The sequence below is a fragment of the Caretta caretta genome, chromosome 4 (genome assembly GCF_965140235.1).
Source record: "Caretta caretta isolate rCarCar2 chromosome 4, rCarCar1.hap1, whole genome shotgun sequence".
In the NCBI taxonomy this organism is placed as follows: Eukaryota; Metazoa; Chordata; order Testudines; family Cheloniidae; genus Caretta; species Caretta caretta.
In genome coordinates, this window is record NC_134209.1 from 80,610,961 (window position 1) to 80,636,214 (window position 25,254).

At 40.3% G+C, this 25,254-nt stretch overlaps 1 protein-coding gene across 4 annotated transcripts in view; it reads left to right on the top strand.

Moving 5' to 3' along the window:
* CLCN3 (chloride voltage-gated channel 3) overlaps positions 1-25,254 on the top strand; it is a 127,957-nt gene that overhangs the window by 86,972 nt on the left and 15,731 nt on the right. For all 4 annotated transcript variants that reach the window (XM_048847682.2, XM_048847685.2, XM_048847683.2 and 1 more), the window contains 8 exons: positions 5,476-5,633; positions 8,248-8,347; positions 11,204-11,391; positions 12,607-12,729; positions 14,144-14,350; positions 16,463-16,543; positions 18,656-19,201; positions 24,528-24,714. In XM_048847682.2, the coding sequence (XP_048703639.1) occupies positions 5,476-5,633; positions 8,248-8,347; positions 11,204-11,391; positions 12,607-12,729; positions 14,144-14,350; positions 16,463-16,543; positions 18,656-19,201; positions 24,528-24,714 (1,590 nt within the window). The remainder of the gene's footprint in view (positions 1-5,475; positions 5,634-8,247; positions 8,348-11,203; positions 11,392-12,606; positions 12,730-14,143; positions 14,351-16,462; positions 16,544-18,655; positions 19,202-24,527; positions 24,715-25,254) is intronic.

The following is a 25,254-nucleotide window of genomic DNA, read 5'->3' on the forward strand; positions in this document are numbered from 1 at the left end:
CTCCAGCGTTTAATCAGGGAGATGACATCCAGTGAAGATTACCCTAGAGAATTAGAACACAAGGGCATGTAAGTAAACAGACACTGCAGTCCAGGAGAGCAGCAGTGCCATGTGGGATAGCAGTGGGAGGACTGCCAGAAGCAAAACAATTAGTTCAAAATGGGGATGCGGTCACACACAACTTATTGTGGGGTAACTCATTCCATATTTGAGTAAATCTGCTTCTAAAGTGGATTAATTACAGTAAAACCTTTGTTATCCGGCATGTTGGGGGGTTTGGGGGTGCTGGTTAGTCAAAAATTCCGGTTAACTAAGAGTTATACTGACCAATGGAGGGAGGGAGTTTGGGTGTGGGAGGGGGCTCAGGCCTGGGGGTTGGGCCGCAGGAGGGGTTTTGGGATGCCAGCTCTGGGCAGTGCTCACCTTGGGCAGCTCCCCACAAGCAGCGACGTGTCCCTCAGCTCCTAGGGCCAGTGGGAGCTGCAGAGCCAGCGCTTGGGGTGGGGGCAGCACACCGAGCCCCCATGGCCGTTCCTCTGCCTAGGAGCAGCAGGGGCAACTGGACACCTGGCAGCCCTACTGAAGATTTGTATTGGGAGATATCAGAAATGCCGATTTCTGGAACTTTCCGGTTGGGAAAGTGGCAGATAATGCCGCGTTTACTGCAATATGAAATGAAATGACAGATAATTTGAGGAAAAAATCTCTTGTGTGGAGGCAAGGCAGTTTATCCCCCCAAAATTCAATCCAAAGTAACTTTCAAGTGCAGAGAAGCCCTCAATCTTTGACCAGCTCCTCCTTGCAGCTTCTTTCTCAAACGTTACGTGACAATGGAGAAGAGTAACTCCATATAGATTCTAATGCCCCCAGAGGTGAGGTTTCCTTACATAGTTTTGGGTCTAGAGAGGGAGAGGAGAGGCGCTGGCTAGGCTAGTCTTGAACTGCTTTCTGCAGCTGTTCTGCTAGCTCTGGCTTGCGTTTTCTCTCACACAATCCATGTGATAGATTGCTGTAAGGCACTACTACAATATAAATATGCAATAAGAGATCACTGCCATTTGGGCCCATTTTCCCTTTTTTACTTCCTCTCAGGCAACAAGTACTGCAAAGCATAGTCATCGTCGGCTATCCCTCGATATGAGGATGATGTCTGCTGGGGGAAAAAGTCATTGGTGAGACTTAAAATGACTTGAGGAGTCCAAGTCATGCTTTCCAGGTTTTTCCACATATGTGACAGGTGGTTCCATAAAGAAAGCACAGCTGCTGGCCAGGATGCTGTACCCTTTCCTGCCTCCTCTGCCATTTCAAATTGGAGGATTGGGCCAAAAGAAATCTGATGAGGTTCAATAAGGATAAGTGCAGGGTCCTGCACTTAGGACGGAAGAACCCAATGCACAGCTACAGACTAGGGACCGAATGGCTAGGCAGCAGTTCTGCGGAAAAGGACCTAGGGGTGACAGTGGACGAGAAGCTGGATATGAGTCAGCAGTGTGCCCTTGTTGCCAAGAAGGCCAATGGCATTTTGGGATGTATAAGTAGGGGCATAGCGAGCAGATCGAGGGACGTGATCGTTCCCCTCTATTCGACATTGGTGAGGCCTCATCTGGAGTACTGTGTCCAGTTTTGGGCCCCACACTTCAAGAAGGATGTGGATAAATTGGAGAGAGTCCAGCGAAGGGCAACAAAAATGATTAGGGGTCTGGAACACATGAGTTATGAGGAGAGGCTGAGGGAGCTGGGATTGTTTAGCCTGCAGAAGAGAAGAATGAGGGGGGATTTGATAGCTGCTTTCAACTACCTGAAAGGGGGTTCCAAAGAGGATGGCTCTAGACTGTTCTCAATGGTAGTAGATGACAGAACGAGGAGTAATGGTCTCAAGTTGCAGTGGGGGAGGTTTAGATTGGATATTAGGAAAAACTTTTTCACTAAGAAAGAAACACTGGAATGCGTTACCTAGGGAGGTGGTAGAATCTCCTTCCTTAGAGGTTTTTAAGGTCAGGCTTGACAAAGCCCTGGCTGGGATGATTTAACTGGGATTTGGTCCTGCTTCGAGCAGGGGGTTGGACTAGATGACCTTCTGGGGTCCCTTCCAACCCTTATATTCTATGATTCTATGATTCTCAGCCTCTTGAGCAAGGCGATTCTCTTCGAAATAGGCTGAGTCTTGATGTATGATGCAACACCATTGCAGTTTATTGCCAGCCAGCTCTTCCCAATTTGTGGAGTCAATGCCTCCCTTCTTAAGACAGACTTTCAGGGTGTCCTTGTAGTGTTTCCTATGTCCCCCACGAGTCCTCTTACCATGACTAAGTTGAGAAAATAGGACTTGTTTTGGAAGACAAGTATCAGCCTTCGGCACTCAGTGACGAGCCCAATGAAGTTGATGTTTCATAATCTTCGCCTCAACACTGGTGATGTTAGCAGCAGAGAGAACATTGGCACTGGTGCAATGGTATTCCCACCTGATATGGAGACTCTTCCTAAGGCATAGAGGTTGGTACCACTCCAGACACTTAAGATATCTTCAGTATGTCACCCAGGTCTCGCACCCATAAGGAAGAGTGGGGCTGACTACTGCATTGTAGACCAGGATCTTAGTTTCCATCTGCTGATCTCTAAAGACACAAACTTCTTTACTTAGAACTCTGGAGTCCTGGGTTTCCAGTCCTGTTTTTATCAGAGCCCTCCCTTGTACTTTGCTTATGTGGAGAACAGGTCCTGAATGGGTGGTTGCTGATGTGTTATGCTTTTATGACTATTAACCTTGGTTCCTGCTTCTTTCCTTCATGATGAGTCACTCTGTCAGTTACCAGTGACCACTGGTGCCTCCCTCTGCTTCAGTGATATGCACTGTAATCAGCAGTGGAACCTGTCTTAGAGGTGCGAGAGTAACCCAAGTTCTGTTGTGACTGAGGCCATGTGCAATGGGGAGTTGAAGTTTTTGGGACCATGCTTCAAATGCCGATGTTGAGAAGAGGGGTAGGGAAAACAGTTACCAAATACCTGTTTGGAAACAAAGCCCTAAGTAATGTAACTTGACGGTTTTATGGTAGTTTCTGGTGAAGTCACAACAGTGCTGCGTGCTTAGCAAAATTAACAGTTCAGTCTCCAGAAATATCAAATGAAAATGTGCAAAGCATCCTTTGATCTCAATCAAATGAATCCATTTGTGTCAAGGGAGAGGCGCCATACTGGTGAATTGTCTCAAGAGGACGTGTGATTTGTTAGAACAGAATCTGTAGTTGTCCCAAACCCGTAGCTGTGACAGCTTATTGGCTTAGGCTGAGATTTTCAAAAGTGGCAAGCTAACATTAGGCTCCAAAATCCATATTTTGACACCTGTGTGATTTTTCAAAAGTACTGAGCATGCATCTCCTCCCACTGTAGTCAATGGGAACTGTGAAGTGCTCTTCATTATTAAAAGTCAATCATGTCCGTAAATATGGATTTTGGAGCCTAATTTTAGGTTCCTAGTTTTTGAAATCTCAACTTCAGTTAAGGCTAGAGGGTAAAATTTTCAAAAAAGTCAAAGTCCCATTTTCAAAAGAGACGTGGGCCCAGATTTTTTAAAAAGTATTTACATGTTGCTCCTTTAAGGTATCCAGGTGTTTCAACATCTGACTTGGGAGCCTAAGTCTCATTGGCTTTCCTTGGTGTTTAGAAGCCTAAGTGCCCATGTCACTTTTGAGTGTTAGCACTGTTAAAATGGGTATTTAGAGTTGTAAAAATGTGCTGAGTGTTTAGATATTATTGAATGCTTGTAAATTGCTACATGTATTAATCTCACTTACAATGTGTGTGTCCCATGTTGTAAGGTGGTAATATTAGTGTTTGCATGGTAAGGGCATGTCTTCACTAGCTTTGTGAAGTGGTTTGAGCATTGGCCTGCTAAACCCAGGGTTGTGAGTTCAGCCTTTGAGGGGGCCATTTAGGGATCTGGGGCAAAAATTGGGGATTGGTCCTGCTTTGAGCAGGGGGTTGGACGAGATGATTTCCTGAGGTCCCTTCCAACCCTGACATTCTATGATTCTGTGACACGACAGAACAACTTTCCAAAGGATACACTGGCACAGTGGATCCTATGTTTAACCTCCACATTAAGATTGTGCAAATTATGCAAAGCGTAATTCACAGGTCAAGAGCGAAAAAATAATTGCTGCTGTGATTGCTATTCCCTTATATAGTCAGTGTTATGTATTTGAGAAAAGGTTGATTTATTTTTTCCACGCTCCTCCTGTGCTCCTTCAATCTATTCATTGGAAGCATCTGTCTTGGGAGAATGCTGGTGCTGCCAAATGTGCCAGCTACAAAGGAGCAGAGTGAGGGAGTGGTGTGAGACTGGCTCTTTAGACAGCACTCCCAGCCTCTGCCTGACTGGGGAGTAAGGACCAGGCATGGGGCACTCAAACTTGGATACACTGCTTTCTGGGTCCTGTGTTGCTATGTAGCTGCTAGGTCAGCTCTCTGTTTTAATCACTTTTATTGCTGCTTATGCTTGTTTTACAATAACCATCGGCTGTGAGACATTTGTAATCAAGGATCTAGGCAAGTAATAATGGTAATCTTAAAGGGACATCATCTACTTGAAATCTAGTTAGTTTCAACAATGAGTTTAAAGTAGTTTTAGACAACACACCTCACCTCTGCCAGTTTTTGTGATTTTTTTGTTTTGTTTTTGTTTTTTACAGTCAAGTTTTCCTAAATTTAGTCCATTATGTGTAGTAAAACAATAATGAGAGCTACTCATTTTTCACAATATGCTACCGAACTTGCTCAAGAATCCACACAGAGAGTAATCAAGTAGCTTGCAGACTGTGTGGATGAATATTTAACCAATGGAAATACTAAGTCAGCACTGCTAAAATTCAGATTGCAGCTGAACACTAGAAATAAAATACTGACAGTAACAGCCATGGGCCTAAGCAAAGACAGTTGGAGGAGAAAATTCAGTAAATACTGAATATTCCAACAGCTGTTCTTTTTTACCTGCTTAAGATAATGATGTATAATGTGCACATTTAAAATAATAAACTTTTGTGGTCTTTTGGCTAAGGCCAAGTATAGCGCTTTTGGCACAGACACTGTCTCATACTATGTGTTCATACTGTTCCTAGCACAGTGAGGCTTGATTTGGAGCTAGAGCCTTGGGTGCTGTTTCAGCACAAATAAATTGAAATGATAAACCAGCTGAATTCTTACTGGAGTTATTGGTTATTTTCTGTTTCCTTAGTCTTTTACACTAACACATTTGAACAAGCTACTAATTTGAAAAAATGTCTAGAAAGATGGTGGTGATTTGGAAAAAAAAATACAACCTCCCCCTACAATCAAAAACCTTTAATATATAGAAATTTTCCAAATGGAGATTGTATATACATACATTTTTTGAAAATTAAAGCACTTACAGGGAAAGGTTTGTACAAACAATTATTCTATTGCAGAGTGTAATAATTTCTCATCCTTTCTCTGCCACAGGAACTCATTATACAATGACAAATGGAGGAAGCATTAATAGTTCAACACACTTACTGGACCTCTTGGATGAACCCATTCCTGGAGTTGGAACATACGATGACTTCCACACCATTGACTGGGTGCGAGAGAAGTGCAAAGACAGAGAAAGGCACAGACGGGTACTTGAGATCAATAACAATAATTAGAAATAACTTAATGTTGTGTATTTGGATTAAGGTCTGATCCAGCAACACATAACCATGTGCATAACTTTAAACATGTGAATAGTTCCATTGGCTTCAGTCACATGCTTAAATCTCACCCACATGCTTACATGTATTGCTGGATTGGAGTCTCAGTCAATGAGAGAGCATTATAGTTTAGGAATGCAAACAGTAATTTAAGGCATTGAAAACAGAGGCCATGTCCACAACAACCCCTCCTTCAGCCGCCAAATGTGGATGCATTTGTACCAGTATACACTTTTGTACTAGTATAGCTCCTTCCCATTCACTAAGGGAAATAAACTATACTTGTATAAGGCACTGCTATACTGGTATACTTATTTTGATTTAAAATAAAATCTCACACTGAACCAAAATAGTTATCAATACAAAAATTGCATAGACCAGGCCTTAGTTTGAATGGAAAGTCTCTCTCCCACATCCCACTCCCAAATCTGCCCCATCCCACAAACCTATCTTCTCTCTTTTCATACTGGGCTCTTCTGAAAATCTTAACCCTTCAGGCTCCTAATCAGAAAAGCACATAAGCACCTACATAGACCCTGGGACTTAAGTTTTTTGCTGCATACAGATGCTTTCATGAATTGGGATCTCAGTTTATTCTAAATAGGGCAAAACTATATCCTTTAAAAGAAAGTAAGCTGTTTTAAAGGTCATTGTCATGCTTTTGAGAGACTCCCATTAATGTACCTGTAAAAGGAAGCATTTTGAAGATGTGAAATCTTTTTTTTTTTTTTTTTAATTGATCTAAAGAAATAGTTAAAAACTAAGGGTAACTAAATCGCAAACATCAGTCTGCTAACCTGTCTGCTTGGAGGAGTCAGGAAGAAATTCCTTCTGTGTTCAATACTGAACAGTCGGCTAGTCCTTTCTCTGAAGCACCACATATTTGTTGGTTTTGGAAACAAGATAGACTGTGTAGACTGATCTGATCCACTTCTGCAAATCCTACATTACTTTAAAAAACCCCAACCAAACCATAACTGTAGCATTTAGTGCCCCTCTCAGATAAACAGGTCTGTGTGCAATGGATCTGAGAACATGTGTGCAGTCTAATCATGTGAGTTGCGTGGGGTTATCTGTTTCTGTGAAGCATTTTTGATTTTTAAATAATTCTTTGTTCCATAACTTAGTTGTAAATAAGTGATAGTTAACACAGCTTAATCTTTTTACTGAAGATGTACTGGTGAGTATGTGCCATTCGATGGAATGCCAGACCTGCTCAACTGCAGGCAAGATGATCACACAGTAGTAGTTGGTCTAGAGCAGCGGTGGGCTAACTTTTTGGGCCGAGGGCCACATCTGGGTGGGGAAATTGTATGTAGGGCACGGGCAGGGCGTTGGGGTGCAGGAGGGAGTGCAGTGTGTGGGAGGGGGTTCGGTGTGCAGGAACGGGCTCAGAGAAAGATTGAGGCAGAGGAGGGGTCTGGGTGCGGAGTGCAGGAGGGGTGCGGACTGCGGGAGGGAGCTCAGGGCAGGGGGTTGGGGCGCAGGAGCAGTGCGGGGTGCAACAGGGGTCTCAAGGCAGGGAGCTGGGGTGCAGGAGGGGTGTGAGGTGGGGCAGGGGGTTAGGGTGCATGGGGGGGCAGGGTGCAGCAGGGGGCTCAGGGCAGGGAGTTGGGGTGCGAGGTGCAGGGAGGGAGTTGTGGGGGGTGGGCTCCGGTCTGGCGCTGCTTACTTAAAGCAGCTCCGGGTTGGCTGCAGCACTCACCGGGGCCAGGGCAGACTCCCTTCCTGCCTGCCCTGGCCCCATGCCACGCCACTCCGGGAAGCGTCCGGCACCACGTCCCTGCACGGCCGCTGTGGGGGCACACAGGGATCCATGCACTTCCCTTGCTGCGTCTCCAGGTACCTCCCCCGAAGCTCCCATTGGCCACAGTTCCCTGTTTCTGGCCAATGGGAGCTGGGGGGCGGTGCCTGGAGGCAAGGGCAATGCACGGAGCCCTCTGCCCTGCCGCCCCTCCTCCCCCTCCCCCCCCCCCCCCCCCCCGACTGCAAGGACGTGGTGCCGGCCACTTCTGAGAGCAGCACGGGGCCTGTGGCACTATGGGGGGCTGTAGTTTGCCATAGTTTTGCCCACCCCGGTCTAGAGGATTGAAACTAATATTACTGATAACTAAAAGTTGTTTCTTTAGCTTCAGTGGTCGGGACTTGAGAAGCTAGAGCAGAGGGTACTGAGTTTATAGTCACTGAACAACTGTGGAATTCATATAGCTACTGTAAATTGTATAAGCCTTTGTAGCCACAGTGTTTAGAAGGGGAATGGGGGGAAACTTGTGAAGACTAGTTTTATAGAGACATTTAAAGGACACTTTGAATGTCTATTATGAGAGTGCCAAAATGTATGCTGTTTCTTTTATTTTAAAGAAATCTTGTTAATTTGAAATCTGTTTAAAAATATAGCAATAATTTTACGGCTGTTACATTTTTGTGCTTTTACAATTATATTTTCTGTTTGTTACACAATTTTCTCACTCGTTTTGTAATGTGAAAATCCCACAAGAACAGGGGAAGAAAATGATACAGACCTGATGATTTCTATTTGCAGATTAACAGCAAGAAGAAAGAATCAGCCTGGGAGATGACAAAAAGTTTGTATGATGCATGGTCAGGATGGCTAGTAGTCACACTAACTGGTTTGGCATCAGGTAAAGACAATAGAATACAATTTCATAACTTTTCCAAACTTTCCTTGATCATTCATGAGTTTCCATAGTACATGTGTTTTTATGTGTCCCTGTACTAACAATTACCATTATATTGTTCTGATATCTGTCCAGAACCCCATTATTGTAAATGCATAAATGAGGTGAAAATATTTTCATATAACAGTTGAACAGGATCAGGCTAATAGTGTAATCTCATTTTAGTGGAGCAAGGTTAAAAATCAAGTAAGTAATATAAGTCTTGTGAAAAGTTCCAGAATGATAGGCTTTAAGAGATTTAGAGACCGTTTATGTCCACACAGCAGGTAATCCTGGGCGCAGTGAAGTGAGTGGGGGGGTTTTCTCATTGATTTCAGTGGGTTCAGGATTTCATCCAGGGTAAAAATTCTTCACAGTGAACTACATACCTCAGTCCTGGCCTGGAAGAGCCTTACTTTTTGAGGTGATGTGGTAGTTCATTATTCCTTTCCATTCAGTTCTAGCTCCCTTCCTTGAGATTCCCAACAAAGTGTCAGTATTCACAATGGGTTCACCTGCATAGCAAAAAACAAACAAAAAAAAAACCGTGGCAATGAGCCTCATAGCCGAGTCAAGTGATGTGGGCGCATGGGGCTTGAACTGCATGGCTAAAAATAATAGTGTAGACATTCCCACTCTGGTTGCTCCAAGACCCTCACTGGGTTTCAGTCTCCAGCCCAAGCCTGAACAGCTACACTGCTATTTTTAGCTGCACAGCGTGAACCCTAGTCAGTTGACCTGGGCTCTGAGACTTGCTGCCACTGGGATTTAATCTATTGTTTTGCTGTGTAGATGTACCCTATGATGGTGGGATTTCTGCTATGGATGCATGTCTCACTAGGAACTTGATTGACTCCATCAGCACATTTCAGATAGACCAATGAGTAGCCATTAGAACTTTCCAGTTTTGATAGATCCACTCTCATAGGCCATGAGCTGCATTCAGTTGTGACTAGTCTAACTAACATTTCTGATTGACATCCATGAATGAAATCTAAGTTCCTAATACAAGATATTAGCTGTAACAAGTAAACTCTGTTGTCCTTTGGCCTCAATTTCATCTTTTGTTTTTCATATATTTTTAGGATAAGACACAAAACTAAAGTCCTCCTGACCATGTGTGGTCACCTTCAGATGCTATGCGACTTATTAGGCTTTTATTAGCATAATTTGAAAAGGCTGCAGTACTTATGAATGTGAAGCCATGACCACCTTCATGCCCAATTATCCTAACAAGTTTTACATAAATACTAGAATAAATCCCAGGAGGGTTGAATTAGTGTGCAGAGTGTAGATGAGGTGGTCAGAGAGGCATGGCAAATGTAATGGTAATAATCACTGTGTATGTGTGCATAATCACATGTAAATGAGTAATCTTCATAATATATAATGTGTGTGTATACGCATATGCATGTGTATATGTAGATAAAATGGGTGTGTATAATTAGTATAAAGCATTTGGGATCTTTTGGGTCAAAAATGCCACAAAGTCTAAATTAAGTCATTATCTATACAAAAAACTTGACGGTGTGGTTAAAATTGCTACACTGGATATCTCACCAACATAAATCCTAAAAAAGCAAGCAAATTAGAAGTTTAAGTATTTTCCACTCTGTCTATGCTCCTTGTCAGTTCCTTTTCTCAATCTCAGCTACCACCTACATCCCACAAATCTCCATCCTTATCCTGAACAACCAGTGTGCAGTTTTAATTCCAACCATGTTTACTGATTTTATGTTTGTATGTTTTGAATCTTCGTTTAGGATGAAATCTGGCCCTGCTGGAGTCAGTGAAAGTTTTGCAGTTGACTTTATTAGGACCAGAGTGCTAGTAAATATTACTAGTATTTCCCTAAAACAGCTTTACCCATGTGGGTCTGTCTATGTCTCTCTAGAGACGCTGGTTGAAGCTCTTTTCCACTTCAGATCAAAATTCACTACTTCCAGTTGTGAACTGTATGGATTTTTAAAAATAAAATAAAATAGTTTTGCTACGAGAGATTAGTGAGTGAACTGTTGGGTTCATCTGCAACGTCTAACTAAACTGCTAACGTGAGAAGCCATCCTTCTTTTGTAAAATTGCCTTTTCTACACTTTCTTTTAAGCAGTTTCCTGAAACTAGATAATGCCTGCTTTTCAAGAGCTTGTTTTGACTGGAATTTTCAACTTGCACTTGCAACAGATATTCCTGGCTCTAAAGGCTTGAGCTTGAGAGGTGCTGACCATCTATATCTCTCATTAACTTCAGTGGGAATTGTGGGTACTCAGCACTTCCCAAGATCATGCTATGTTTTTTCATGTTGATTATTTCAAGCAGTGTGTTTGAAATACTTCGCTTTATTTGGTGTATCATTTGTGTTTTAATGTATTTTTTGTAAGATAAGAATGAATTATGTTACCGCTGTTTATGGTTGCTGTTATGATTCAGTTGAGATACAAAATGCTTCAGTTTACAAGATAAAAATATTTATTTGATCATAAAAATACAGCAGTCCCATCTGTCTCTTTATATCCTTAACTTTTTGGACTGTTGAACTGTGCCTTAAATCATCAGAAATTATTTGTTTAATCTGAGTATTTGTAATTTATCTGATACTGGATTCTAGAGCAAAAGACCAAAGCTAGCTTATCCTCATTGGAAACTGGATCCGTACACAAACTCAGTTAACAGTATTTGATCACAACTTTTCTATATTTCCATTGTTCCTCATGTCTGTTACTTTAGGTTTGTCTGCTCTTTTAGGGTATGTCAATGGATGTCACTGTTTTTGTTCAATTTTTTTAATTTCCAGAAGCTAATACATAGCTGTTTGTTCAACAGGGGCATTGGCAGGTTTGATAGACATTGCTGCTGATTGGATGACTGACTTAAAGGAAGGCATTTGCCTTAGTGCTTTGTGGTTTAACCATGAACAGTGTTGTTGGGGATCAAATGAGGCCACATTTGAAGAAAGAGACAAATGTCCACAGTGGAAGACATGGGCAGAACTAATAATTGGTCAAGCAGAAGTAAGTATAACCCTTTAGCGAAGGCATTGTTTAGTTGTTTTGGTGAGAATTAATAGACGGGGAGGAAGAATGGTCTTAAGGTAAGGCACTAAACTGGGAATCTTTTATTGGCTCTGTCACAATCTCCCTGTGTAAACTTGGGCAAATCACTTAGGCCAGATCTACACTGAAGTTTTTATGTGTTGGGTAGAGTTGTGATTTTTGTTTGCAGCATAGTGCTGACAAAAGCCCCAATGTAGTTATACTGGCATAAAAGTGCTTTTGCCAGTACAGAGTATTTTACTCACCAAACCAGAATAAGCTATATTGGCAAAATCACTTTTATGTCAGTATAACTGTATCTGCACTAGGTGACTTTTTTGCTGATCTAGCTGTACCAGCAAAATCTCTTTAGTCTAAGCAGGGCCATATGCCCTAATCCTGCAAGCTGCTGTATGCAAGGATTCTTCAGTGGGGCTGCACATGGGAGTAGGAGTCTTCTTGTGCAGAGCAGCTTACAGGATCGAGATCTCAACCTCCCTCTTTCTCATTTTCTTTATCAGTAAAATTGGGATAATACTTAATCAACTGACAGGGAAGTTATGATGCTTAATTAATACTTGTGAACGGCTTGGATGCTACAGTGATAAGCACAATAGAAATGCCTATTAATAAAGAAATAAAAGGCTCATCTAACTGAGAGCATGAGAATCTGTATTTCTGATTGTGGGTATATATAAAAGCTAAATTTTTAGCAGTATTTTCTTTTTATTGAAAATAAACAAAAATAAGACTTGTATTAAATAAAGCTAAAAACAAGTTGGTTTTATTAATCTTTTCTAGCAGCATACACCTTACAAAAATAGATTTTTATACACTGTATTCATTAGATTTTATCATCTGAGTTGCAAAAACCTCCTGTGCTATGACTTCTAGATTTATTTGTTGCACTCATAGTTTGATTTTGATATAGACTCTTATAACAGCGAAAACTTGTATAGCTCAGGCTTTACTACAGTTTACTTAATGTAATGACTTCAGGGTGTTTCAAACAAAATTAATAATTTTCTTGCTGTAGTAACATTTTGCTTTTGTTACTGTGGGGATATATGTGTAAGAGTTTTTTTTTGCAGCAAGAGTATTTCCAGATCGCTTTTGTTTAGAAATGTCTAATACATTTAGTTTATACATTAATCAAATTATATTGTGGGGTTTTTTTTATTTGTTTACTTTTAGGGTCCAGGATCATACATTATGAACTACATCATGTACATTTTCTGGGCCTTGAGCTTTGCCTTCCTAGCAGTTTCTCTGGTGAAGGTGTTTGCTCCCTATGCCTGTGGCTCTGGGATTCCAGAGGTAGGGTCTGAAGACTTTGTATCATAATGGAAATTTAAGGCTAATATAAAAGGTCCTGTTGCCTTATAATCCTGGGCAAAAGGGAAGCCAAGAATGAATGTATGTATCTGTGATGGATTATGTTAATATAAGAATTAAAATTGAAATAATGTTGACATTATTAAGCACTACTGAAATAGATATTAAAAGGTTGCAGAATATTGCCTGAGTTCTCAGGTGCTGCCATCAGTTTCTGGTTGGCCTAGTTTTACAGGAAACCTTTGAAAACCTTTTGAAAACCTCCAAAGAGTGATTGTTTTTCCCATTTGTCAGTTTAGCAATGATAGAACAGTAACTAGTTGTAACAGTATGAGGTCCTTTGATGTAGTAGTTCATCTTTTGTTACATAAAAAGATGTAACATAAACTTCTTTAGTAACATAAACTGACACAGTCATTTCATAAGTTAAAATTGTTTGTTCAAAAATAGTTAAATCTTGTTCTTTTTACAGCTATTCTTTGCCATTCTAATTTCAGAATTATAAAAATTGGTCAGTAGCATGACTCTTCTAGTAATTCTAGGAGAATTTGTATGTTTTTGTTTCTAAGTATTCTGTATTTCCTCAAATATGTAGGGATCTGAGGTCCCAAAGCCAAATTCCAAATCAGTTTCTAAATTTACTCGACAAACCTTTACTTCATGTGCACAATTGACCAAAATTTTTTGCAGTGCTCAGTCTTGACTGTGATGAATAGATGGTATAGATTTTTTTTTTTTCAGGTATGATGACAAAGCAATTATTAGGCAAAGTAATATATTAGAAAAATATAAAATATATATAAAAATATAAACTCTTTTCTAGTGAAAAACAGCCGATCTTTCTCATCATTAGTATGTCAAGCCATTGCTCTTAGATATTGGGTGCAGTTATAATAAAACATAGGGGAGAATATAAGGAAGGGTGACATTGGCAAAAACAGTATATTATTGTAATTAAAACATCTGTAAATTAACTGGCATAACCGAGTGTAGTTTTCACAGTGAGTTTGGTTGTGCTACAGGAATTTATGATCTTCATTTGTCAGGTTACATTGCAAAACTCTTTAATACAGTCTTGTAATTTACTGCAGGTTTATTTTCTGTTCAATATAATGAATAGAGTTGCCATATTTTGCTGATTTAGGTATAGATATATATCCTTAAAGTATAGTGTAACTGTACTATATTCAATGTGAATATTATGCTTCTGGCAAACAAACTGAGTGCAAATAGCACTCAAAAAAGTGTTTTTATAGTTCTGCAGGTAAAAGTCTTCTTTCCAATCAAGTAATTTTTAAGTTGTGATTCTACAATTATAGATAATAGCTTATAAACATAAAAGTAGCATTTGTTCTAAGAAAAATGAAGTCTAACATGGAGTATTTTTTCCTTCTAGATTAAAACTATTTTGAGTGGCTTCATCATCCGAGGTTACTTGGGCAAATGGACCTTGATGATAAAAACCATTACTTTAGTCTTGGCTGTAGCATCAGGTTTGAGCTTAGGAAAGGAGGGTCCTCTGGTACATGTTGCCTGTTGCTGTGGGAATATTTTTTCCTACCTCTTTCCAAAGTACAGTACAAATGAAGCTAAAAAAAGGGAGGTAAGTTCCTCTTAAAACCTTTACCTATTGTATAAAAAAAGATACAGTTTTAGAATAAATTCCCATAATCAAAAGATTGGTAAACCATGCAAATACTTTGATTAAAACAAAGTCTAAAACATGTCATGTGTTCTTTTAGCTATTGTATAGGTTTGGATTATTAATCATTATATTCTCAGGTCAGGGATCACCGTACTCCACCAAAGGTTACCTACATTCTTGTCAGAGCCCTGAAAAATCCTTCCCTTCTCTCTCATCCACATTTAGTGTTGCTTTACACTCCATCTTCTAGACCCCACATTATAACAACTGTTCTTGACAATGCGGAGCACAATGGATTTATCTCTGAACTCGCTAACAAACTGCTGAGGCAGAGGAGTAGATGAAGTTACTCTAGACGTGTGTCCCCTTTGCTCTGGTGACCACAGTCCTGTGCAGCCCTTCCAGTCCCTGCTGGCCATGGCACAAATGACAGAAAGCAGTTTGCATTGCATCTAATGCCATATTAACAGAAGCAAATTCAGTGTCAGAAGGTAGCTAGATATCCTGATTTTTTGCAGCATAATCCTACTTTTCAATAGCATATCTCATATTTTTAACAGGAAAAAATTCTCTAAGTTCTGCCCACCCATGCTGCAGTTCTGTATGTTTAACTTCCATACTACTGGAGGAGGTTAGTCTTGTGGAGTAGGCACTGGTCTGGAACTCAGGAGATCTGGCTTCAATTCCCAGCTCTAACCCAGAGTGCCTCTGTAACCCCGGGCAAGTCACTTAATCTCTCTGTGGCTCAGTTCATCTGTAAAAATGGGCCTAATTTTCCTGCTCTTTGTCTAATTATATTTTAATTACTGCAGAACCTTTAAAGCAGACCTGGTAATGTACAAGAATTGGAAAAGGAGAAGTAGAATCAGGATTGGGAGTAGGGAAGGGGCAGAGATGTGGAGGGATAACAGGCTGGGTTGATTGACTTGAGTTTTGGGGGACACAATGAGGGAGATCTCAGTGAAGTGTGGGGGAGGGTTACCAGTTTGTCAGAGAGAGGGTTAGGTTGAGAGAATGGGCAATAGTGGGAAGAGTGGAAATAGGTTGGAGGAGATTATGGTGGGGCTGGAGAGGCAGGGGAAAGAAGATAGATGAAGTGAAACAGAGAAGAGAAACTGCATAAGAAGAAAAAGGAGAGAAAACAGAAGTCAGGGAAAAAAGTAGACAGAAGAAAGAAAAATGAAGGAAATACACTGTATTTTATCAGCATGTTGTCTGGCAGATTGAAGGGGCAAAATATTCAGGCATCCAGAAGTGCAGGATTGATGGAAAAGGGCTAACTGGTCTGACCAAATTGAAAGAGAAGGGAGAGTATCTTGTAGGTTGCATTAATGTTTCAAATGTATCAGAGAACCTCCTCCCTCTCCAAAATCTCATCTAGATTTACTACCAGTAAATTCTGTTACTACTATTTATGTCTCTCTCCCTCCCACATTTTATTCTGAATTTATTTTAATGCTAGGGCTTTCTCATTGCTCCATTCCTGAACTTTGCTGCTGGAATCCAATGAGACCTGAGCAGTCAACTTCCTCCATCATGGGTGTTTGTTAATTTTGGTTAGCTCTTGACAGAATAATTGACTATTAATTAAAATAGTTGTACTTTCATAATCATGGCTATACCACTGGCTAGATTTCCTAGCTGTTCATTTATTGCATTCAGAACCTACCTACCTTTCACAGTTGCTTATATGATTGCAACTCTCTGTGGTTTCTTTCATCTCTGGTTCCAATCCCACAGGCAGTGCGGATAGGCAGTTAGGCAATACAGATAGCTGTGGTCACATGAGAAGTTGGGAGGAAGTACAACTGTGAAGAAGAGAGAAGTAGCATATGGGCAGGAGAAGCTGAAATGGCAATGTGGGAATAAGTGGGCAGAGTAAGCATTTGGGTCCTTGAGAGGAAGATGGGAAAGAAGGTAATCAGTCCGTATTTTAGACTTATTAGGTCTTTAGTGTCATATAAATCTGTTGACCATAGTTAGTGGTATATCATAAGAATAAATTTCTATTTTTGTTTTTAAAATGCATCACAAACACAAAAATAAAACCACATTATCCTTCTTTTCTAGGTGTTATCAGCTGCTTCAGCAGCAGGAGTATCAGTAGCCTTTGGTGCCCCAATTGGTGGTGTCCTTTTTAGTTTGGAGGAGGTATGTAAAGAGACAGCATGGAAGGAAATATTTAAAAATGAATGTTTTAACACCTGTCGTCTCAAACTTTTTCTTTTGTGGCGTCTTTTGTAACAGAACCTCCTCTTGTGGGCCCTGATCCTGCAGTGAGCTTTTCATGAAGCCACTTTCTGAACACCTTAAGGAGAGCTTCTTGGCCCACAGTTTGATAAATAATTTTTTACACTATGGTGTAGTTACTAATCTGCATTGGTCATTCTAGAAATTTTTCTTCATCTAATGTATTGCCTCGATTAAGTCAATTCAGTATTATGAGTTCTGGCATGGGCAAACCCCTCAAAGCATTTTGTTTCAGGTGACTGTTGTAGGCCAACATTTCTTCGTTACTGTTTTTATTTTTTCTGGAGAAAGGCAGATTCCTTTATTGCAGCTTTATAGCTCACAAATTGATGGAGTTAAACTAAATGTTGTTGACAATTCATAAGTCAGGTTCCTCCTTCCCCCTCTCCCCCAGGAAGAAAGAAAAAGAAAATAAGTACCTATATGGACTTGAAATTGACTACATTTTTTGTGCAATTGCTTTCTTGCCTACTTCCCCCCCCCCTACAGTTTACATTTAAAAAATCTGCTGATGTGAGAGCCTTTTTGATTTAGTCTGTTGTAGATAGTGCAGATTAGCATCAATTATGCCTTTCCTGTTAACTTCTTTCTAATGTTCTTGTTTCCTGACACTAGGAACATATCATGTTTAATTTAAAAGAAAAAGGAGGGGGGAACAAAGGGTTGGTTCCTACTATTTATTTTGCTTACCTTGGGCCAACAGACCATTTAAAAACTCATTTGCCAGTTAAATTAAAACAAACTTTAAATGTTCAATTTGATTTAAAGCCTCCATACAGTGGAGTACATTATAATCACAAACCAAGTATGCTATAAAACTGACCGCCAAGCCAATGAAATCCTCTCAAGAATACAAACCATGAATACCAATCTAGAAATATGTATTTGGGAGATGCAGGAGCATTATTTAGATCATTATTATCTTTCTGATTATCTCCTTACATCTAATTTAAAGAACCTGTGGCCAGGTCTTCACTCAAAAGTTAGCTCAACTCAGCTACGTCACTCAGGCATGTGAAAAATCCATTCCCATGAGTGACATAGTTAAACCGACCTAACCCCTGGTGTAGACAGTGCTAGGATGGTGAAAGAATAGCTCAGGGAGGTGGATTAACTATGCCGACAAGCAAGCCCCCTCCCTGTCACTGTAGTGAGTATCTACACTAAAGTGCTACAGTAGCTCAGTTCACTGCAGCTGTGCCGCTGTAGCATTTCAAGTGAAGACATAGCCAGAGTCTGAATGCTGCTGTAGTATTTTACTGAAAGCTCTGAGAACCTTTGACCTGAAGAACAGAAGAAGCCAAGAGATCTTTCTGTCTTGTAGCTAAAAGATCCAAAGAACTTCTCTAGTCTTTAAAAAGAAAAAAATGTCAACTTGACAAGTTTTGGGTAATGAACGTTTTTGAAAATCAGGCTACTTATTTAAATGCCTAAATATGGGTTTACAAGTCAAAGGTTAGGTATCCATTTTTGAAAATCTTGGCCATAGTGCTCAAAATGTGAGTAGATACCTGAAGACCTCTCTACATTAGCGTTTCCACTCTTGCTACTTCTAGTGAGGCACCAGCGTTAGCAATAGCAGTACATTTTAGAGACGAAAGACGATGGACGCATAGTCTAGTATTCTGCATTCCCAAGACCAAAGCTTAGCGCATAGAGACCATTGTTCTGGTTGATAAAATACTTTAAAACACAGCAACTTTAAAACTATTTTAATGTAACAGTTACTGGGAATTTTGCCCAACTCAGTCTTAAAATGCTGGTGGTTTCTGTGTTGCTTTCACAATGTTCGGTGTGGGTGACACAATAGGAGTATGAAATGTTTTAAAGCACTTTAATGTAAAGTGATGAACATAAATGCCATTATTACAATTGATTGATAACAGTGTGCACATATTTAGCATAAACACCGTGAGCAACAATGGAATATGCTAGTATTTTCAGTTCATTTTAGAATAGTTTGAAATGTTTTTAAAATGAATTGCCAGTAATTCTAACTTGTCCCCATTGCAGGTCAGTTATTATTTCCCACTGAAAACTTTATGGAGGTCCTTTTTTGCTGCTTTAGTGGCTGCATTCGTTTTGAGGTCCATCAATCCTTTTGGTAACAGCCGTCTTGTCCTTTTTTATGTGGAATACCATACCCCTTGGTACCTTTTTGAACTGTTTCCATTCATTCTTCTGGGGGTGTTTGGCGGGCTGTGGGGAGCATTTTTCATCCGTGCAAACATCGCCTGGTGTCGCCGACGCAAATCAACAAAATTTGGGAAATATCCTGTCCTGGAGGTCATCATTGTTGCAGCAATAACAGCTGTCATTGCCTTTCCTAATCCATACACAAGGCTCAACACCAGTGAGCTTATTAAAGAGCTCTTTACAGACTGTGGGCCATTAGAATCTTCCTCTCTTTGTGACTACAGAAATGACATGAATGCCAGTAAGATAGTAGATGATATTCCTGATCGTCCAGCAGGCACTGGAGTTTATTCAGCTATATGGCAGCTGTGTTTAGCACTTATATTTAAAATAATTATGACAGTCTTCACTTTTGGTATCAAGGTAAGTTTTAAAGTAATGGATTTCTATTACTGCTCTTCTGCCTCTCCGTCTTCCCCCCCAAAAAAACAATTTCTTTTATTTATAAATATACTATTTCAAAAGTAATGTTTTTTGTATTTCTCTTTAGTGAGGATTATTGAAACAGACCTCTTAAAACACTGCTTTAAACTACAATTTTGCTCATACAGCTGAGGGGTATGTTGACATGTACATCGAATTTTATGTAGTGCAAAAACCAGAGATTGATCTTTGTGTGCGCCAAATCAGGCCCATACAAACTAAGGTGGTGTTCCCAAAGTACTGAGCTCTGCCTATTTCAGGAAAATGAAACTAATCATGTCCACCAACTACACTATGTGATGCTAAAGGTCTGCCTTTATGCACTCCTGCACCTAAGGTGACCAGACAGCAAGTGTGAAAAATCAGGACGGGGTGGGGCGTAATAGGCTTCAACATAAGAAAAAGCCTTAAATATCAGGACTGTCCCTATAAAATCGGGACTTCTGGTCACCCTGCCTGCTTCTGCTCCCCCCGTTTCCTGCCCAGTCCTTCTAAATGTATCAAAAATCTTAGATTAGTTTACCAAATATGTGTAACAACTAGAAGCTGAAAAATTAAATCAGTAGGGAGCAGTCAGTGATTTTTCAAGCTGTTCGCTTTTCTGGCGTTTTCTATACTGAACTACAAATAGGAAGTGTACTGTGTGTGTAAAATGTTCCATCTGCAATCACCAAAAAACATCTTTTTCAGCTTTTTTTCTAAATCAGTTTCCCATCTTCAGTGGCAAGACCCCAGGATTTCGGCAGCACACTGGTGCAGCAGACTGGAAATTCTGAGGCAGCTTCAAAGGATTTTCTTTATTATATTTGATTCTCAATTTTTTCAATATGCTGCCAGTTTTTAATAGCAATCCATAGCTGTGTCTTGGAAAGAACTGTGTCAAGGGGGAAGCTAGAGGTTTTAACAGCTAGGCTGGGGACTCAGGACGGTGATGGGAGACAGTTTGCATTGTGGGACAAGCACTTTAACTGGATGTTGCTGCAAAAATGATAAGAAGTGAATAGATAACAGCAGTTAAATCATTGCAGTAGGTTTCAAAGTTGACAATACTTTGAGATGAATGGAACAATAAACACCTCTAAAAGCTTTGGTTTCTGGCCATTTGCAGACTCAGACAGAGCTTGATGAATTGATTTGCCTTTGGTTTACATTTTCAAAAGTTATATTTGCAACTATAAATGTTGGAAATGTAAATAATAATGACAAATAATAATGAAAAAATAAATAAATTTCTAAGGCACAGTTCTGTAGCAGGAATTAGATTTCACAGCGAAGTTAATGGCTGTGCAATCGTATGATACAGAGAGCTCTCAGAATGCCATGGTAAAAAATCAAGTGATACGTTTTGTTACATACGAGTCATGTTACTTATTTCTTTTAAACCTTGTATTGGACCAAAAATCACCTATCTGTTTTTGGAGTATGTCAGAATTGGGGGAAAAAACACATTGAATGCATTTTAAACTGACTTTGTCACCAGTGAACTCTAAAACTATGAACAAGTTAAAATTTTCCTAGATTCAGAAGCACACTACATAGTGCTTGTGTTGGGGTCTAACTGACCCTAGGTTTCTACAATGAAAATAGATAGAAACAGGGCAACAATAACAAAGTGAAAGGCACAGATGCAGCAAAGTGGCAGTAAATGGCCTACTACTTGGAACAAATGGAGGAAATAGGTGATATATGTTCTGAATGTACAAAGTATTTAGACTTCACACTTTTTTTATGTGTTTTTCTCGTTCTGAGGAGTTCTACTTTCATAGGCTCCGGATCAATATCCGGCACACTAGATGCTGCTTCCCTACAGGCCTGAGGCAAGACTGCAGTGTTTCTTTCCTGCACTAGTGGTTTCACCATTTCTGTACCTAGATCACTGAGAAACATCCATCTCTTACTCAAAGATTTATTATGACATGGGGGATTCAACAAGCTCCAGATGCCTGCATTCGGACATGCAATGTGCTCGTGCAGTGCAACTTTCTAGGGAAGGGCAGTAGTGCCTTATGGGCAGTGTGGGAAGAGAGTCTCAGAGGCTGCTGCAAAAGGGGGTGTGGGTCAGCATGGCAATGCTGACTCATCCCCAGGGACCAGAAGGGATGGGGAGTTGAAAAGGGTCAAGCCTAGCAGGAGAAGCCTCTTTTCCTCAGACCAGGCGAAATAGGACCAACCCTCCCTCCCCTTGAGGTGGCAAATTGCCAAGTTTAGTCAGGACCCATTGTCGGCATCACACTAGTCTTTCCTTTCTATAGGGACTGAGAACGAATTTTTCCCTGCCCACCAGATTGGCCAAGGTAGAGTGGTTTTGCCCCCCCCCCCCCGCCTTCTTCTCAGAGGGGGCTTTGCTATGATGAATAGGGAAGGAAGTTAAGCTATGATGTCACAACTCATGATGTAAGCGTGGGGTGGATGTCCAGTGCAGGTACTCCATGGGGAAGGGATACAGTGACTAGATAAATGGCTTGGTGAAGGACTTAAAAAGGAGATGTTTGTTAAAGGAGTGGAATGGGGGTTGGGGAGGCTTGGGGCTCCTCGACTGGCATAGCAGCGAGCCAACCCCCCTACCTTATAGTACACCTTAACCCTTGCTAGAGAGGGGTGATGGTAAGAAGATCCCAGCCCCCAGGTACATTTTGAATGAACATGGAGTTACCTGTGATGTACACTTCTATCTGTTGGCTAGTCCCACACATCTAATAATAAAGCTGTGGCCTGATTAAAACCATATGAAATATCTTCTCTCCTTTAGCCAGTCAATATCAGGTTGTTTGCATCATAATATGAGAATACTTAAAGAAAGAAGCAGTGGTGGTTTGCCCATCATGTTTTTTATTTAATTTTTTTGTACGTGTTTGGCGTCCAAGAGACCCTATCTTGGAAGAGAAGTACCTTTCATTTTCTTCATTGAGTAACATTGAGGGGTCTAACTGTGACCCCATTACCTTTTTAGTGACTCTTCTGCTACACAAAAACCACAACCAGTGGCATGATAAAACTACTGGGGAAAGATTGACCTCATCCTAGTTTGAACATAAGAACAGCCATACTGGGTCAGAACGAAGGTCTATCTACCTCAGTATCCTGTCTTCTGACAATGGCCAATGCCAGGTGCCCCAGAGGGAATGAACAGAACATCAAGTGATCCATTCCTTGTCACCCATTTCCAGCTTCTGGCAAACAGAGGCTAGGAACACCATCCCTGTCCATCCTGGCTAATAGCCATTGATTGACCTACCCTCCATGAATTTATCTAGTTCTTTTTTGAACCTTGTTATAGTTTTGGCCTTCACAACGTCCTCTGGCAAGGAGTTCCACAGGTTGACTGTGCGTTGTGTGCAAAAATACTTCCTTTTGTTTGTTTTAAATCTGCTGCCTATTAATTTCATTTGGTGACCCCTAGTTCTTGTGCTATGAGAAGGAGTAAATAACACTTCTTATTTACTTTCTCCACACCATACATGATTTTATAGACTTCTATCATATCCCCCCTTAGTTGTCTCTTTTCCAAGCTGAAAAGTCCCATTTTATTAATCTCTCCTCATATGGCAGCCATTTCCTACTCTGAATCATTTTTGTTGCCCTTTTCTGAACCTTTTCCAATTCCAATACATCTTTTTTGAGATGGGGTGACCACATATACACGCAGTATTCAAGATGTGGGTGTACCATGGATTTATACAGAAGCAATATGATATTTTCTGTCTTATTATCTATCCCTTTCTTAATGATTCCCAATATTCTGTTTGCTTTTTTGACTGTCGTTGCACATTGAGTGGATGTTTTCAAAGAACTATCCACAATGACTCCAAGATCTTTCTTGAGTGGTAACAGCTAAATTAGACCCCATCATTTTATATGTATAGTTGGGATTATGTTTTCCAATGTGTATTACTTTTCATTTATCAACATTTAATTTAATCTGCCATATTGTTGCCCAGTCACCAGTTTTGAGAGATCCTTTTGTAGCTCTTTGCAGTCTGCCTGAGACTTAACTATCTTGAGTATCAACTCAACTTAACTATCTTTGAGACTACTTAATGTACAAAGAGGCACATTTGTACATAATGTAAAGGTTTGGCACAAAAATTTGTAATTTACACTTTTGTGTGCTTTGGAGTCAGATAGACCCCAGCGCATTAGGAGGGTTCAATTAAATGAATATATTATATTTTAGCCAAGAAGGGAGGGATATATGTATAGTAAGATTTGTAGTTTAGCCAGTATGTGTAACATTTCCAGCATTGCTGACTGCCTTAAAGAGCAGTGGCAGTGCATTTCCAGAGTTTAATGAGACATTTAGACACAGTATGTTTTTTCAGAGAGAACATTTGCTCCTCCGAGAGGAGAAAAGATGAACAGCAGCAGTTACACTGCTGAATCGTGACAGTTCTTAATGCTGCTGGCATAAGTAAGGTTTTTCTATGCTTCTTTTATGAATCACACAGTGCCAGATAAAGCTGCGTCTCTGGGTCCTGGTGACAAATAGGAAAATTGGAGCTTAAATGAAGAAAGTAACAAAAATCACAATAGGTTGTGACTGTAACTGTCAGTGTGGACATGGAGGTCCAGCCATGTATATGGCTTACCTGACCTGTTACTAATAAGGATGGCCTTCTTTGATTTTTTTGGTATTTAGTAAGAATTTGCCAAGGATTTTAAGGGGCGTTTGATCCCTGTATTAAAAAAAAAAAACTATTTAAAAAAAGATACATGTTAAGCATCCACTGAATCGGGAAGGGAATTGGGGAGCTGGATGTTTCATGCATGAAGCCTGTTTGAGTTGTGGATATTGGCTCTTGGGAACTTGAGCTAATACAATGTATGAAAGTAATGGAGATCTCTCAGTATTGGTTAAACAGCTGTGATTTGGGCACATGTAGGGTTTGGACTGTGATGTTTGCCTGGAGAACCAAGTTCATGGTTCTACCTTAATGACAAATTGAGCCTTAAATTAAAAATACATAAAATGTAAAGGAAAGATAAACATACCCAAATACTCATATAATTGAGGGGTCAGTATCTTTTTGTGTTAAATTCTACTAGCTTTACAATGGGAGTTCATGTATCAACTACCTCGTAGGTGGCAACTGGAGTGTTTCTGTCTGTTTCATTTTCAAACTTCTGGTCAACTTTACTTTTCTGAACATATATAAGTTCTTTTTCCATGTGCTCGCCTTGTGTGAAGTAGCTCTTCAATAATAAGACTTTAACAGGTCCCATGTATTTTAATTCTTTACCACTAGCAGTTCTTTTGTTTCTGTTGTAGGTTCCATCAGGTTTGTTCATACCTAGTATGGCAATTGGAGCAATAGCAGGAAGGATTGTGGGAATTGCAGTGGAGCAGTTGGCTTATTATCACCATGACTGGTTTATCTTCAAGGAGTGGTGTGAAGTTGGAGCTGACTGTATCACGCCAGGGCTATATGCCATGGTTGGTGCTGCTGCATGCTTAGGTAACTAAATTGTAACACAACAAATAAGAGCCTGATTTCTTTTCTGTTATTGAACTAGATAAGTTTAGGGGTGAAGGAAAAAAGTTGTACTTATTAAAGCCCAAGTACAATATGAGAGAAGCTTCTTACAGAGAACTGTTTTATATTAATAGGAAACTATGCATATATTTAAAGGAAATCATTATGAGCTGAATACTAAAAAAGAACATAAGAACAGCCATATTGGGTCAGACCAATGGTTCATCTAGCCCAGCATTGTGTCTTCCGACGGTGGCCAATGCCAAATGCTTCAAAGGAAATTAACAGAATAGGGCAATCATCAATCGATCCATCCTATGTCCTGCCCCAGCATCTGGTAGTCAGAAGCTTAGGGACACCCAGAGCATGGGTTGCATCCCTGACCATCTTGGCTAATAGCCATGGGTAGACCTATCCTCCATGAACTTCTCTAGTTCTTCTTTTGAGTGCTTGCTCATGCCTATTCCATGTTAGGTGTGTGTGCTTGCCACATGCACTAGTGCTGGAAGTTTTTCCCTTAGT